Consider the following 12,715-nt stretch of genomic DNA (forward strand, 5'->3'; position numbering starts at 1 on the left):
AACGTGCATAGATCATAGGCCTTTTAGCCTTTTCAGGCTCTTCTCTTGTCTAGGCCTGCCATGACTTGACAATCAAATGATAATAGAAAAGAGTGGAGCAGGTATATTTAATACCAACATCCGCACTGAATATTAACTACTTGCTCCAATACACGTTTTATTACCGACTGATATTTTATTTATCATCCAGAACTCAAACCGGCAAATACCCCACACACACACACACACACATATATATATATATACTTAAATTTGTTTAATAATTAAATTAGTTTTTAAAAAATAAAATATTTTTTAGATTTGTCTCTCTAAAAGATTTTTTAATCAAATTGATCATTCAAATTTCAAAGATTGCAAATTAATCATATATGTTCTTTAGTTACTTTATTCACAATTTTTGTCAACGATTAATGATGTAAAATATTAATTGATAATATACATAACACATAACATATTTAATTAGACGTTAACTAAATATGTTTACGAAAATCTATCAATTTAATCACTAGATCATATTAAGAATAGAATTTTTTTAATTGAAAAAAATGACTAAATTAATAAATTTTCTTAAACATATTTGGTCAATATCCAATTAAACATATTAGGTATTATATATGTTATCAATTAACATTTTACAATATTAATCTTTGAAAAAAATTATTAATGGAATGACTGGAGGACAAATATAATTAATTCACAATTTTTGGAGAATCAATTTGATTGAAAAAATCTTTCAAAGATAAATTTAAAGAATATTTTATCTTTCATAAACTAATTTAATAATTAATCCGATCTATACCTACCTCACTCGAACGGCAATTTCTTCGATCTAAAATATAATCTATAACTTATAAATGCAAAATATTAAAAAGATCATGTAAGTTACAAATATAATTAAGACATCACATTGTAAATTTTAAATAATTTAAAAATAATTGTTCATCAAATTAAATTCATCAAATCTCATACTTTATTTTAAGATTAAATTTTTAAAATAGTCTATGAAGATTACAATTTTTATCATTTTAATTTCTTAAATTTAAAGTTTACTATACTATTCTTTGATATTTATTTTTGGACACCATATTAGTCCCACTAATATTTTAATTTGTTCCACCAATATTGAATCAATAAACAAAATGTTGAATTGTTTTTGACTTTGTTACGCTAAACACAAAGCTAAATAATATCATTTATTTTGATATTTAAACAAGACAAAAACAAAAAATGAAAAAAACTTATATGATATTCAAATCATTTTATTTCCTCTCTTTCTCCAAAACGATTTTGTTTTTGTCTTATTTAAAAGCTAAAACGAAACAATATTGTTTAGCTCTCTGTGCTAATCTAACAAGTCAAAGTCAGCAGAATACTCTGTTCATTGACTCAATATCAAAAAGTGTTCAAAAATTAATATGATGCTTGAAGCTAGATTTTAAAAATTAGTATAATAAATTTTAAATTTAAATGATAAAAATTGTAAATTTCAAAAACCAAAACTTTAGTTCTATTTGAAACATTCATATTATATATGTTCTAAGTAAGTATTGAATGAGATGATTATTATCCATATACCCTCTCATATCCAAACAATTATCATTAAATATGTACTCGTATTTACCCAAGAATTCAATCAACAATTAAAAAATTTATCCTATTCAAGCCAGAAACTCAACTCAAATTGTCATATGTAAGTTCGTTTGTTAGTTCATTTATCTCAATATAGAAATCAAAGTCTACCATATATAACAAACACACAAAGTTGAAAAGACCATATTATTAACATCATATCAAGAAGTAATAAATTAGGAAAAAATTACTATTTTTATTCACGAAAATTCTAAATATTGACAAATTTATTCACGAAACGAAAAAATTAAAGTTATATCCATAAAAGACGAATTCGGTACAATAAAATTATCTAAACTCTAAAAATTATCTAAAAGTTACAAATTTTCTTATTTAGTATTAATTAATTATCGCAACAATTAATGAATGCTAAATAAGGCAAGTTATGACTGTTTTTGGCTGATTTTCTTTGGTTACCAAACATTTTCGCTCAGTCTAACCTAATCCGTAACCCCTTTTATGGCTCTATCACCACTAAATTCTTCCTCTCCAACTCTCATCCACATCAACCACAACCGCCAGTATTACCGTCACCCCAGCCACAACCCTCGTCGCCTCTTTTTTCTTACCACCACCATCCTCCTAACAAACAACTAGATTAAGAGGTCAAAAGTTGGATAGAACTATAGCAACACCATAAAATCATAATCAAATACCAGTCACTGCCACCATCACAAAAACCACGATCTTTAATGCTGCCATCTCCATCGCCACTGTTTTTGTTATATCCACCTTCACAATGGCCATTACCGTAGCGAAATTCACCATCACCACCACCACCAGCATATTCACTATTGTTTGACATTGCCTCCAGCGGCGAGCTTCATCGACGATGACAACAGACGCAGCGGTGACGAAACGGTTCCTCCTCCATTGCATTCCTCCTCTTTTTCTTTGACTAACTCGTGCTCTCCCTCTCTTTGTTTTATGCGTCTCCAACTACGACGGCAACGACAAAGTCCTCCTCCAGTGACAACTCTGACAGTCGCGACTTAGAGGAAAGTTTTGACAGTGACAATACATCTCTTCCTTCTTCTCCCCGCGTTTTGTCGTTTTCTCTCTATTTCTGACTTTTTTTCTCTCACTCTTCCTCCCGATAATGACGGTCGCTCCCAGTCCCGTCAGCATCCCCTCTCTACTCTCGCTCCTAATCTGACAATTTTAGAAAAATGTGTTGCTGACGATATTTGCAGTAAGAATAGAAAGAAGGATAAAAAGTGAGAAAATAGAATTAGAAGAGGGATAATTTAAAATTTTTGAATAACTTTTTAGTATTTGAATAATTTTGTCATAGGTACCATCTTTGGATACATCTTCAATGAATAGATTTATTTGCATTTAAAACTATCGTTGATAAAAATAATATTTTATCCCAATAAACAATATTCAAAGAGAAACAATTTTCTTTTGTCCAAAATAATACCGAAAAGATAAAATATACTTTTTGTCTCTAAAATTTGACAAAAATTTTAAAAATATTCATAAATTTTATTTTATTTCAATTTTATCCTAAAAATTTCCTATAGACAAAAATAAAACCAATTCAACTGTCTCAATTTTTTTTAATTTTACTGTCAAAAATATATTTGATACAAATTAAAAATTTTTGAGATAAAATTAAAACAAAATAAAATTTAAAGATATTTTTAAAACTTTTGCCAAAATTTTTAGAAAAAAAAAATATATTTTACCCTATCCCCCAAAAAAAAAAAAAAGGCTAGAATTCATCAGTCAAATTGCCTTCAGCATCTGCAACTCTTAAATTAGAAGTTGACGCAAGTCCTACATTCTTGCCAAGCACAAGATTCCTACAGTTCTAGTCTACAATAATCTCACTGAGCTAACCAAAATGTCCATGACATTTTCTTTTATTCTATTCTAATATGAAAACAACCAAGTTCCTATGTGTTATTTCCAAAATATTGTCACTTTGAAAATCTAATACATTTATAATTCAATGTATCTTTATACGATTATATCAAGATAAATTGAATTATTACTGTACTAAATTTTAAGAATGACAAATATTTTATAGCAGAAACAACGCGACTTTATAACATATCTGAAATCCTACCAAACCTGAATTGAGTCACTAATCCTTCTTCTCTTCATTGTTTGAGCTTGGTCCCTCATTGGCATATGAAGTACCAATCAATGACCTACCGAAATTTGGAATTCCAACAATGAAGGGAAGAGTAGTAAGTTCTTGACTTGCTTGATTTTCATTGTTGGCCCTTGGTGAAGATAGTGATAGGCTTGTGTCATGAAGAGGAAGTGATGATGATGATGATGGGGTTGCAAAGTTGTTGGTGAGTGATGCTATGCGAGATGCAAAGGATGATCTTTCTTGAGGAACATCATGGTTGTGTTTGCCTTCATAGGTTGTCATCACAGACTTTATGTCATCTGCAGCTCTCTCCACATGTTTCTTCACGTTACAACCTGGACTCACACACTTATAGTAGTTCCTACACATATTTTGAACTATTTAGAACACAAGATACTAGCCAAGACATCGATGTTGTGTTTGACTTTTATTTCTAAGATGAAAAATACAACAATAGAGACAATAACAGGAATTTGGGACAAAAAATTGTGTCTCTGTCTATGTCTTCCAAAGAGTAAATATTCAGATTGATCCTAAACTTATATTCGTACTTCAATATGCTCTCAAAGTTTCAATTTATTTAATTAGATCCCCTAACTTAACATATGTGGCTCACATTAGTCCCTGGTGCTATTTTTGCACCAGAACTGTTATATGCTCAAATAGACTAATGGCTGCCATGCTGGACTCCTTGACGACTATTTGATGTAGTAATTAAAATATTTTACCTCAATTTGCTTCCTAAGAAGTTTTTAAAACTCTCAAGTGAAATTAGGATTACGATTTTAAAGAATTCGTAGGAAGAAAATTGAGGTAAACAAGTTTCAATTATTACATTAAATAGCTTTTAGAAAATCTAGCATGCCAGCCATCAATCCGTCGGAGTACGTCATTAACAATTCTGTGGAAAAAAACAAGGTCAGAGATGTGTATCACAAATGCTAAATTGAGAGATTAAATTAAGTAAATCAAAATTTCGATAACCAAATTGAAGTATGAGTATAACTTCAGAGACTAATCTACCAATTAACTTGTCTTCCAAATCAAATAAGTATATGTGTAGCTGCTGTTTACTTGTTTCTATATTTTTGTCTCATGGAAAAAATCTAATGGTAACTTGAGACAATAAAAAAAGATGTAATTAAAAAATCTTTCTCAAAACTATGATATTTTTGCATGTTTCCAAGCTGTCTATTTTTTTTTAAAGATTTTTTGTCTCAATTCTTTGTATTTTTATACAAAAATAATCTTCAAGGTGTGAAAAGTAAAACATATAACAAGATATTAATTTTAATACAATAACAATATATGAAAAAATTAGAGTGTGTTGGTTTGCATTTTTATTTTTTATTTTCAAAATGTTAGAAGAAATATAACCACGTGTATTTTCTCCTATCAGCTTAAACTTTTAGAAAAAGTGATATTATGACATAGTATTAGAACATGTATAAAAGATTTAGAGTTCGATCCTTATTGAATTACAGAAGAAAGAATTTTACCAAAAGACGAATAAAAAAAAAACCTATACAAAAGAAATAAAAAATAAATCACCCAAACGAATACAAAAGAATAGGAAGAGAAAACATAAAACAATAATGCAAACCAAACACCCCTTACATTGCCAAGAACTATATGTTTTAAGGTTGTAAGATTTTCAAATTAGTGAATGTTTGAGCCAAGTGGTTCTGCTAATTTTGAAAGTAATTTACCTTGGGTTTGGGTTTCCCTTAACAACTTTCTGGCCATATTTCCTCCACTTATAGCCATCGTCAAGAATGTCAATTTCAGTTGTAGTTTGAACTACAACTCTGGGTTCCTTTATAGCTTTGCCCCCACTCGGAAACAAATAGCTATAGATTCCATTCCCTCCTTTCCTTCAATAACAATCATAATTAGTTATAGTCAACTCAAGCTCACATTTTAATTTAGTTTCATATTATTTTTTATTTGGATAACTAACACTAATCTACTTACAAGTTTTATGATCAACACACAACATTTTGTATGTGTCTTGTAAAATCCGAAACCATTTTCTTTTTCTTTTTTAGAAGACTTGAAATCAAGACATTGGTAAAGACATATAGGTGGCAAACTATTTTTATAAACCTTTTTTTTCAATCACAATTCAATTTGATTTTAACAATGCAAATGGGGCACTAGAGTGAATATATACTATTGAGCTTACAATCTTTTGGTGTGTGCTCCAAGTTGATTTTCAACACCTCCTCCAACAGATTGTCGATTCAAATTCACCGAGTCAGTGTATGATGATGCATAAAGTTCATTAACTAATGGAAAATTTGCACTTCCAACAGGTTTAGAAGGCTTGGGATGGTTGTGATTTCCCTTGTACATAATGGCAATGATTTTTCCATCCAAGTTTCTCCCAACTTTCTTCTTCATCGTGCAATTTGGTTCTGCGCACCTATAATAACTCCGGGGATTTTCGCCTCCTTTCGTCCGTTTCTCTCCATATTTCCTCCAATTGTATCCATCTCCGTCCTCATCTTCATTAATAGATTTATGACAATTTAGTTGAGGAGCTAAAGTGCTATGTATTTCGGGAACGGCTAAGGCCATTTCAGAGAAGTTGCGGAGATACGGATCTTGAAAATTTGTTGTATTCGTCATCGGCGATGAAAAATCAACAAGCATGCCAGATTCAAGGATTGTAAATGTGTCCTGCTTTCTTTGTGGGTCTCCCTGTTCAAATTTAAACAGTATTAAAAACAAAACCTAAGCAATTGCAATTTAGAACTTCCAAATCATCAATGAATTATAGCTTGTTTATTGTGACTATGTAGTTTGACAATCATAGGAATAAGTTTGGGATTGTCAAGAATCCAAAACATAGAAATTAAATACAATTTCATTAGTTCAATTAGACCAAGTTTCGCATCATCCGACGGGTATCTAGATGTTTGATATGAAAATTTCATAAAAATTATGCATAAACTTATCAAAGAAAAGTTTACATAATAAAAATTCATAATACTACAATTAAAGAAAAAAAATTCAAATTTATTGGGCAAAAACTACTTAAGTAAAGAGCTAGAAACACGAAAGATAAAGATGTAAAAGAAGAGTTAAGAGACCGAAAGACTCATATCGTTGTCAATTGCTAGCAGCCGCCACCGTCTTCACTCTGTTCACTAAAGACTAGGCAACCTTTGTTAGTCACGGTTGACCATGAGAAAAGGTGAAATAGGACAATAAAGTTAAAGTGATAAAATGACATATTTTGGCATGAATACGATGTACTTATTTAAAGACAGTATTGAGTAAACTTATTAAGGAAAATTTACTTTATATAATAAAATACCATAATACTACAATTAGAGAGAAAACATTCAAATTTATTGGTCAAAACTACTCAAGTAAAGAGAAACTCAAAAGATAAAGATGTAAAATAGCAGAGTCAAAGACCGAAAGACCCATATCATTATCAATTGCTAATAGCCGCCATTGTCTTCACTCTATTCGCTAAAGACTAGGTCATGGGTTGTAACTTGTTGGCCGCCGTTTGAAATGAGAAAAAATGGAAAGCGATAAATTTAAGGCAATAAATTTAAATGACATATTTTGTTATGAATAGAATGTAGCTGTCTAAAGACTGTATTGAGTTGTACTTACGCGATTTTTAATAATAAATTATTACTAATAACAATAAACTTCTATACTTTGATCATGTCCAATTGTACTTCCATGTGTTGTAAAGCTAATTTATTTTATCACACTACTTAAGGCACATGTATAAACATAAAAAGCCTGTTTTAAATGATCTAAATGAGTGTATCCATGCTTCAAACCCCTTATGGTAAGAATTAATTATATAATTAATTTTAATCATATCAACTTTCCAATTGATAATAATTCCTATTTCACAAAGGCGCGCTCTATATATCCAAGCAAATATAAGTAGCCAAAACAATTATAAGAAGTCTAAGAAATATATCTCTAACTCACTTAAGTCTTTAACAAAGTATACTTGCAATGTTACACATCTAAGTCTTTTTATGAACTAAGTTCAACAAAGTTAAACAATAAGACTTAAAATAATACTAGTCATACTGATTTTTATTATGTTAGATCATTTTAATTAGACTTAGTTAACAAAAAAACTTGAATGTGTAACATTATTTTTTTTACAGATGTGTATTTCAAAATCAACGCAAATTCTAAATTAAAAGTAAAATATACACAATAGGCGGCCCAAGAAACTGTATTGGACCAAAAACTTGTTCTGTGACCAAAAAGATTGTCGTCCAAATCTATTTATACTTATTATTTTCTTCTTTTTTTTTTTTGATAAATGCTAGAAAAGAAAGAAATTATTCTATAGGGAAGATAGAAAACATCTCGTCTTTTCTAGTGTCCTTGTTTTATTACTTAAATTTAGATGCATTTATATAATTGTACACTTAATTTACCTTTATTAAAAAGTACACATTAAAAGAAATTGCTTAGTGATCAAATTATAGATAATCGATAAAACAGACAACCTAAAAAGAGGAAAGATTAAGTTACCTCTTCAAAAATGTTTGAGGAGGATTGTAAGAGAGACACATCAATAGAGGGGTCAGAGTAGTACTTTTCATCCTCTTCCTTACTTTGTTGATTCTCACTTGAACTGTTTCTCCAGTTTAAACTCTGGCCAAAAGAATACACATATGCATTTTAATTTAGTAATGAGACCTAAAATGGTATTCTTATATTAATCTAGTTTGAATTAATCAAGGGGATATGATCATTTTAGTATTAATAACTCGAGGAACAAGGGATGAATTACATGAATTAATTTAGGTGGTAATTTATCATATTATATATATCAATATATTATTTTTTTTTTACTTTACTAGTTCACTTATACTAAATCTGTTATAACTTGCATCTAAATAAAGGCTACAGAAATTAAAGGATAAATTCAACATCCTTATACATACAATTTTAAATTACAATTTGCTCCCTGAATTTTAACTCAGTTTTTTTCAAAGATAAGACTTGAAACTTAGACCTGTAGGTAAGAACGGGAAGATTATGGCATCTAAACTATAGTTCGTTGGCTTTAACTCATATAATTTACTTACTATTAAAATTTGCAATTTGATCAATAGAAATTACTCCAAAATAGACCTTATTTTACTAAATTTTGTACCATCTAATACCTTCATGTATGCGGTCAAATTATATATTATAAACCCTGAGGGTAAAACGCATTTTTTCCCTAATATTAATTATGAACATACACAATTTTTTTTTTTTTTAAATAAGCTTCATATACATCATTAGAGTATACAATAGCTATAAAAAAAAAAAAAGTATACAAAACAAGATATTGGACTAATATTTGGTTTGTAAACTTACATTTGATTCAGAAAGAAATGCATCCAAGAACTCATTGGGATTGAAACCAGGTGGGAAATCAGAGTAAGAAGGGTAAATTATTGATGAAAAAAATTCACCATGATTATCATCACTACCAGTTCTAGGTATAGAAGTTTCCCAACAATTATCAACCATGCTGATGTTGTTGTACCTTCTTGAAAGTAAGCCACTGAAAGTAGTGAAAGACATGTTCCTTTCTTTTTTGAGAAAGTGATGCATATTTTGTGAGCATATATATATGTGAATTGAAGTAAGAGCATGCATGCATGTGTTAGGAAGTTGCTTCTGAGAAGTTGAAGATTCATTTTCTTGAATATTGACCATGGAAATAAAAAACAAGGGAAAAAAGGAAGATAGGTCAAGGGTTGTGGGTTTGACTTGACTTAAACATAAAGCTAGTACGATATGATATATTTGTCTTATTTAATTTAATTTAATTTAATTTAATAGTTGAAGGAGTGCATAGAGCATAGAGCATAGAGCATAGGACATGTAATGTTGAACGAGGTTCTATATGTAGCCACGTGTCTCATTAAGTCATTACGTGGCTACCATTTTGATTCGGTGTCTCTATATATAGAAGTCGAAAATGAGTTGAATGTGTACTACTCTCTCTAGTTGTAAACAAGTGCCCCATGCACTAAATTAGAGGACGTCTCAGAATAAAAAATAAAACAGCATATATATATGCTTACGATATCTCTTAATTCCACACGTCATTGCAAATGAAAATTCTATTTAACAATTTATTATCACACAATGAGTTATTATATATATATATATATATATATATATATATAAAATAAAATTTAAATTTCGATATTTATTTAAAAAAATTATTAAATTAATCATTAAATCAATCTAAATTAATTAAATATATATATATATATTTTAATATATTAAAATATTCTCTTTCATCAAAATAACTAGCTATAAAAATGCAAAACGAAACCGCACATACATAAGAACAAGAAAATTTTAATAATATATAGTATTATTATATAAGTCAATAAAAGGATTGTACTATACGTAATTAATCATTTTTAAATGTCATTAAAACTAAAATTATGATTAAAATACACAATAATTATTTTCTTCATATTAAACATTGATAAAATTTTGATAGTAAATATTTCAGACTAAATTATAAAGTCTTTTCGATATCAGGAAACGAGCAGGTTAAATTTGGGCTTCTAGTTTTGTACATCTGAAAATTCAAATTAATTTTTTTTTATGTATCTTTCAGCAAGACAAACTATGAATTAATATATTGTTGATCAATAAATTACTATATATATATAAAGTGGAATATTTTTTTTTTAAATGAATTAGTAAATTAATCACTAAATCAATTTAAATTGATTAAATTCAAACTTATTTTTTTTGGGTTATTAAGCGGGGGCAAATCCAAACCAAGTTTTTGTTTTTATCTTTTTGGGTGTGGGCTTGTGGCGGTCCAAGCGATGTGCATACCAACAACCCTACCATGCAATTTCACTCTACTTGGGAAGTGAAACAAATAATAAACCAAGTGAAAGTAGAATGTAATGAGTCCTTTTTGTTTTGGTAACTAGAATGTAGTGAGTCTTAACTCTTATGACACTACCAATGTTATTTTCAACTTACTATAGTGATTGTGATATTAGGTCAATCAAGTGGTGAGAATTTGTGTTGTCACTCCTGTAAAATGAAGAGACTTCCATAAAGAGCATGTCATGTCATGATTAGTCGCGTAAACATTGCAAAGTGATTAATCACTATTGTTACTTATTTATCTTGTTTATTCATACAAATTGAGAGCAGTAAGAATAAAAGAAGCATAAGTAAATCCTACTAGTAAATAGTAATGAATAATCCATGAGGTGTGAATAGTGATGTGTCAAGTCATGGCAGGCCTAGACAAGAGAAGAGTCCGAAAAGGCTAAAAGGCCTATGATCTATGCACGTTGAAGCCAGAAGCTCCTCGTTAATGACCATTTAGCCACACCGCCAATGAAAACAAAAAAAAAAATGTTTCTTCTCCTTCATTTTCCATCAAGCGAGGGTGAGAACTGAGAAGTGAGAACTTGTTGGTATTCCACTATTCTTCATCTGGTTTCAATGGCAAAGAAGTCTCACATCGGTTGAAGTTTTAAAAAACAAGTGTCTTATATACGAGAGGTGCATTGAAAGGCTCGTCCCTTCGGGGACATCCGATAAAATTGGAACGATACAGAGAAGATTAGCATGGCCCCTGCGCAAGGATGACACGCACAAATCGAGAAATGGTCCAAATTTTTTTCGCTATTCTTCAATGGATTTCTGATTTCTCCTCCTCTTTGTAATTTTCATTCTTCTTCAATGGATATTTGTCCTCTTTTTGGGGCTAGACTTCCTTCTTTCTGTGATTGTCGTACCAAAAAGTAACGTCTCCATTGCTTGTTTCTGGCTTCAATTTTATTTTGTAATTGTTTTTCTTTCATGGGTCTGTATTTTGTTGTCAAATAAGAAAGTTGGTGCAAGCCAAAAAAAAATTCCTTTATTTTCAGGTAAGAAATATTGAACGACACTTTTCAGTCCTCCTCTTCTTTGCATTCTTCTTCAGTGGATTTTGACCTTCTGAGGCTAAACTTTCTTGTTTCTGTGATTGTGGTACCAAAAAAGTAACGTCTCCATTGCTTGTTTCTGCCTTCAATTTTAATTTGTAATTTCTTTTCTTACCTGGGTCTGTGTTTTGTTGTCCAAAAAGAAAGTTGTTGCAAACCAAAAAATTTCCTTTATTTTCAGGTGGGGAATATTGAACGACACTTTTTGTGCCTTATATTTTTATCTGGGTTGGGTGTTCCATATTTAGAGAAAATAACTAATTAAATGGCCAAGTTAAAAAGATTTGAGTTTGTCAGAACACCGTGCAACCATCTCGACCACAAGGATGCAGCGAGAACGATCCTCCACCGTTCAAATGGCATGCACCACGAAACGGTTAATCACGCTCCGATCGCACGGTCCTAGTTCATCCACCAAACTTTGGTTCCTGTCTCCTTAGAACTCAAGGATACAGATGTACAAACCTATAGAACAGATCCTGTTCGAGTAAGGTCGTGTACTTTGTTCTTTGTGTTTAGTTATAAAAAATGCTTTTGTTTTTTGAACCCTGCCGATGTGAGACTAATTTTACGTTTACGAAATTCAGAAAATCTTAAAATTGAACGACGTGTTTAGTCCTCTAGTCTGAAATAACTTGGGCTCAGAGAAGATATGTTCTGTATAATGATGGGGATAACACCGAACAGCATTGTTGCTTCATGAAGTGAACAACACATGAGATTAGCCATTGCCGAGTGTAGGTGTGTATCTGTTTAGGGAAATGAATAATTGGTCTTGTATTTGGGTAAGTTATGTTGCCTCTTAGGTCTTCCAAAATGATGTGTTATTAAAACTGATCTGTCATTTGTTTCAAATGGCTGAAAGCGACTTGGAAAGAGCAAAACTTTGTGTGAAGAACAAATAGAGGATAAACGTAATTATTGAACTACTAGTACCCTTTGTGGCATAGTTTGTTCATTGTAGTTTATCCCAATTAAAAACAAGGCGGTTCAAAAACACTCATTTTGG

The 12,715-nt window shown here is 30.3% G+C and overlaps 1 protein-coding gene, 1 non-coding gene and 1 pseudogene across 3 annotated transcripts; 1 reads left to right on the top strand and 2 right to left on the bottom strand.

The window, feature by feature from the left end:
- Positions 1–3,353: 3,353 nt before the first annotated feature.
- On the bottom strand, positions 3,354–9,540 carry LOC107625826 (putative WRKY transcription factor 26). Of its 2 annotated transcripts, XM_088503796.1 has the most exons (6): positions 9,101–9,500; positions 8,264–8,386; positions 5,922–6,439; positions 5,446–5,610; positions 3,841–4,097; positions 3,354–3,733 (listed from the first exon to the last, which is right to left on the bottom strand). In XM_088503796.1, exons 1-6 carry the CDS (start codon positions 9,443–9,445, stop codon positions 3,681–3,683), a joined length of 1,461 nt encoding a protein of 486 aa, XP_088359922.1. In that variant the 5' UTR covers positions 9,446–9,500; the 3' UTR covers positions 3,354–3,680. The 2 variants fall into 2 exon arrangements, with proteins under 2 accessions (XP_088359922.1, XP_016184033.1); XM_016328547.3 differs by having other exon boundaries at positions 3,354–4,097; positions 9,101–9,540.
- A 1,757-nt stretch (positions 9,541–11,297) lies between these two features.
- On the top strand, positions 11,298–11,400 carry LOC148575237 (U6 spliceosomal RNA). The gene has a single exon (XR_015906568.1). It is a non-coding gene; the product is annotated as a U6 spliceosomal RNA (small nuclear RNA).
- A 593-nt stretch (positions 11,401–11,993) lies between these two features.
- LOC148575238 (small nucleolar RNA U3) lies at positions 11,994–12,203 on the bottom strand (annotated as a pseudogene).
- Between the last annotated feature and the right edge of the window lie 512 nt (positions 12,204–12,715).

The sequence above is a fragment of the Arachis ipaensis genome, chromosome B2, assembly GCF_059453495.1.
Source record: "Arachis ipaensis isolate K30076 ecotype BB chromosome B2, ASM5945349v1, whole genome shotgun sequence".
NCBI lineage: Eukaryota > Viridiplantae > Streptophyta > Magnoliopsida > Fabales > Fabaceae > Arachis > Arachis ipaensis.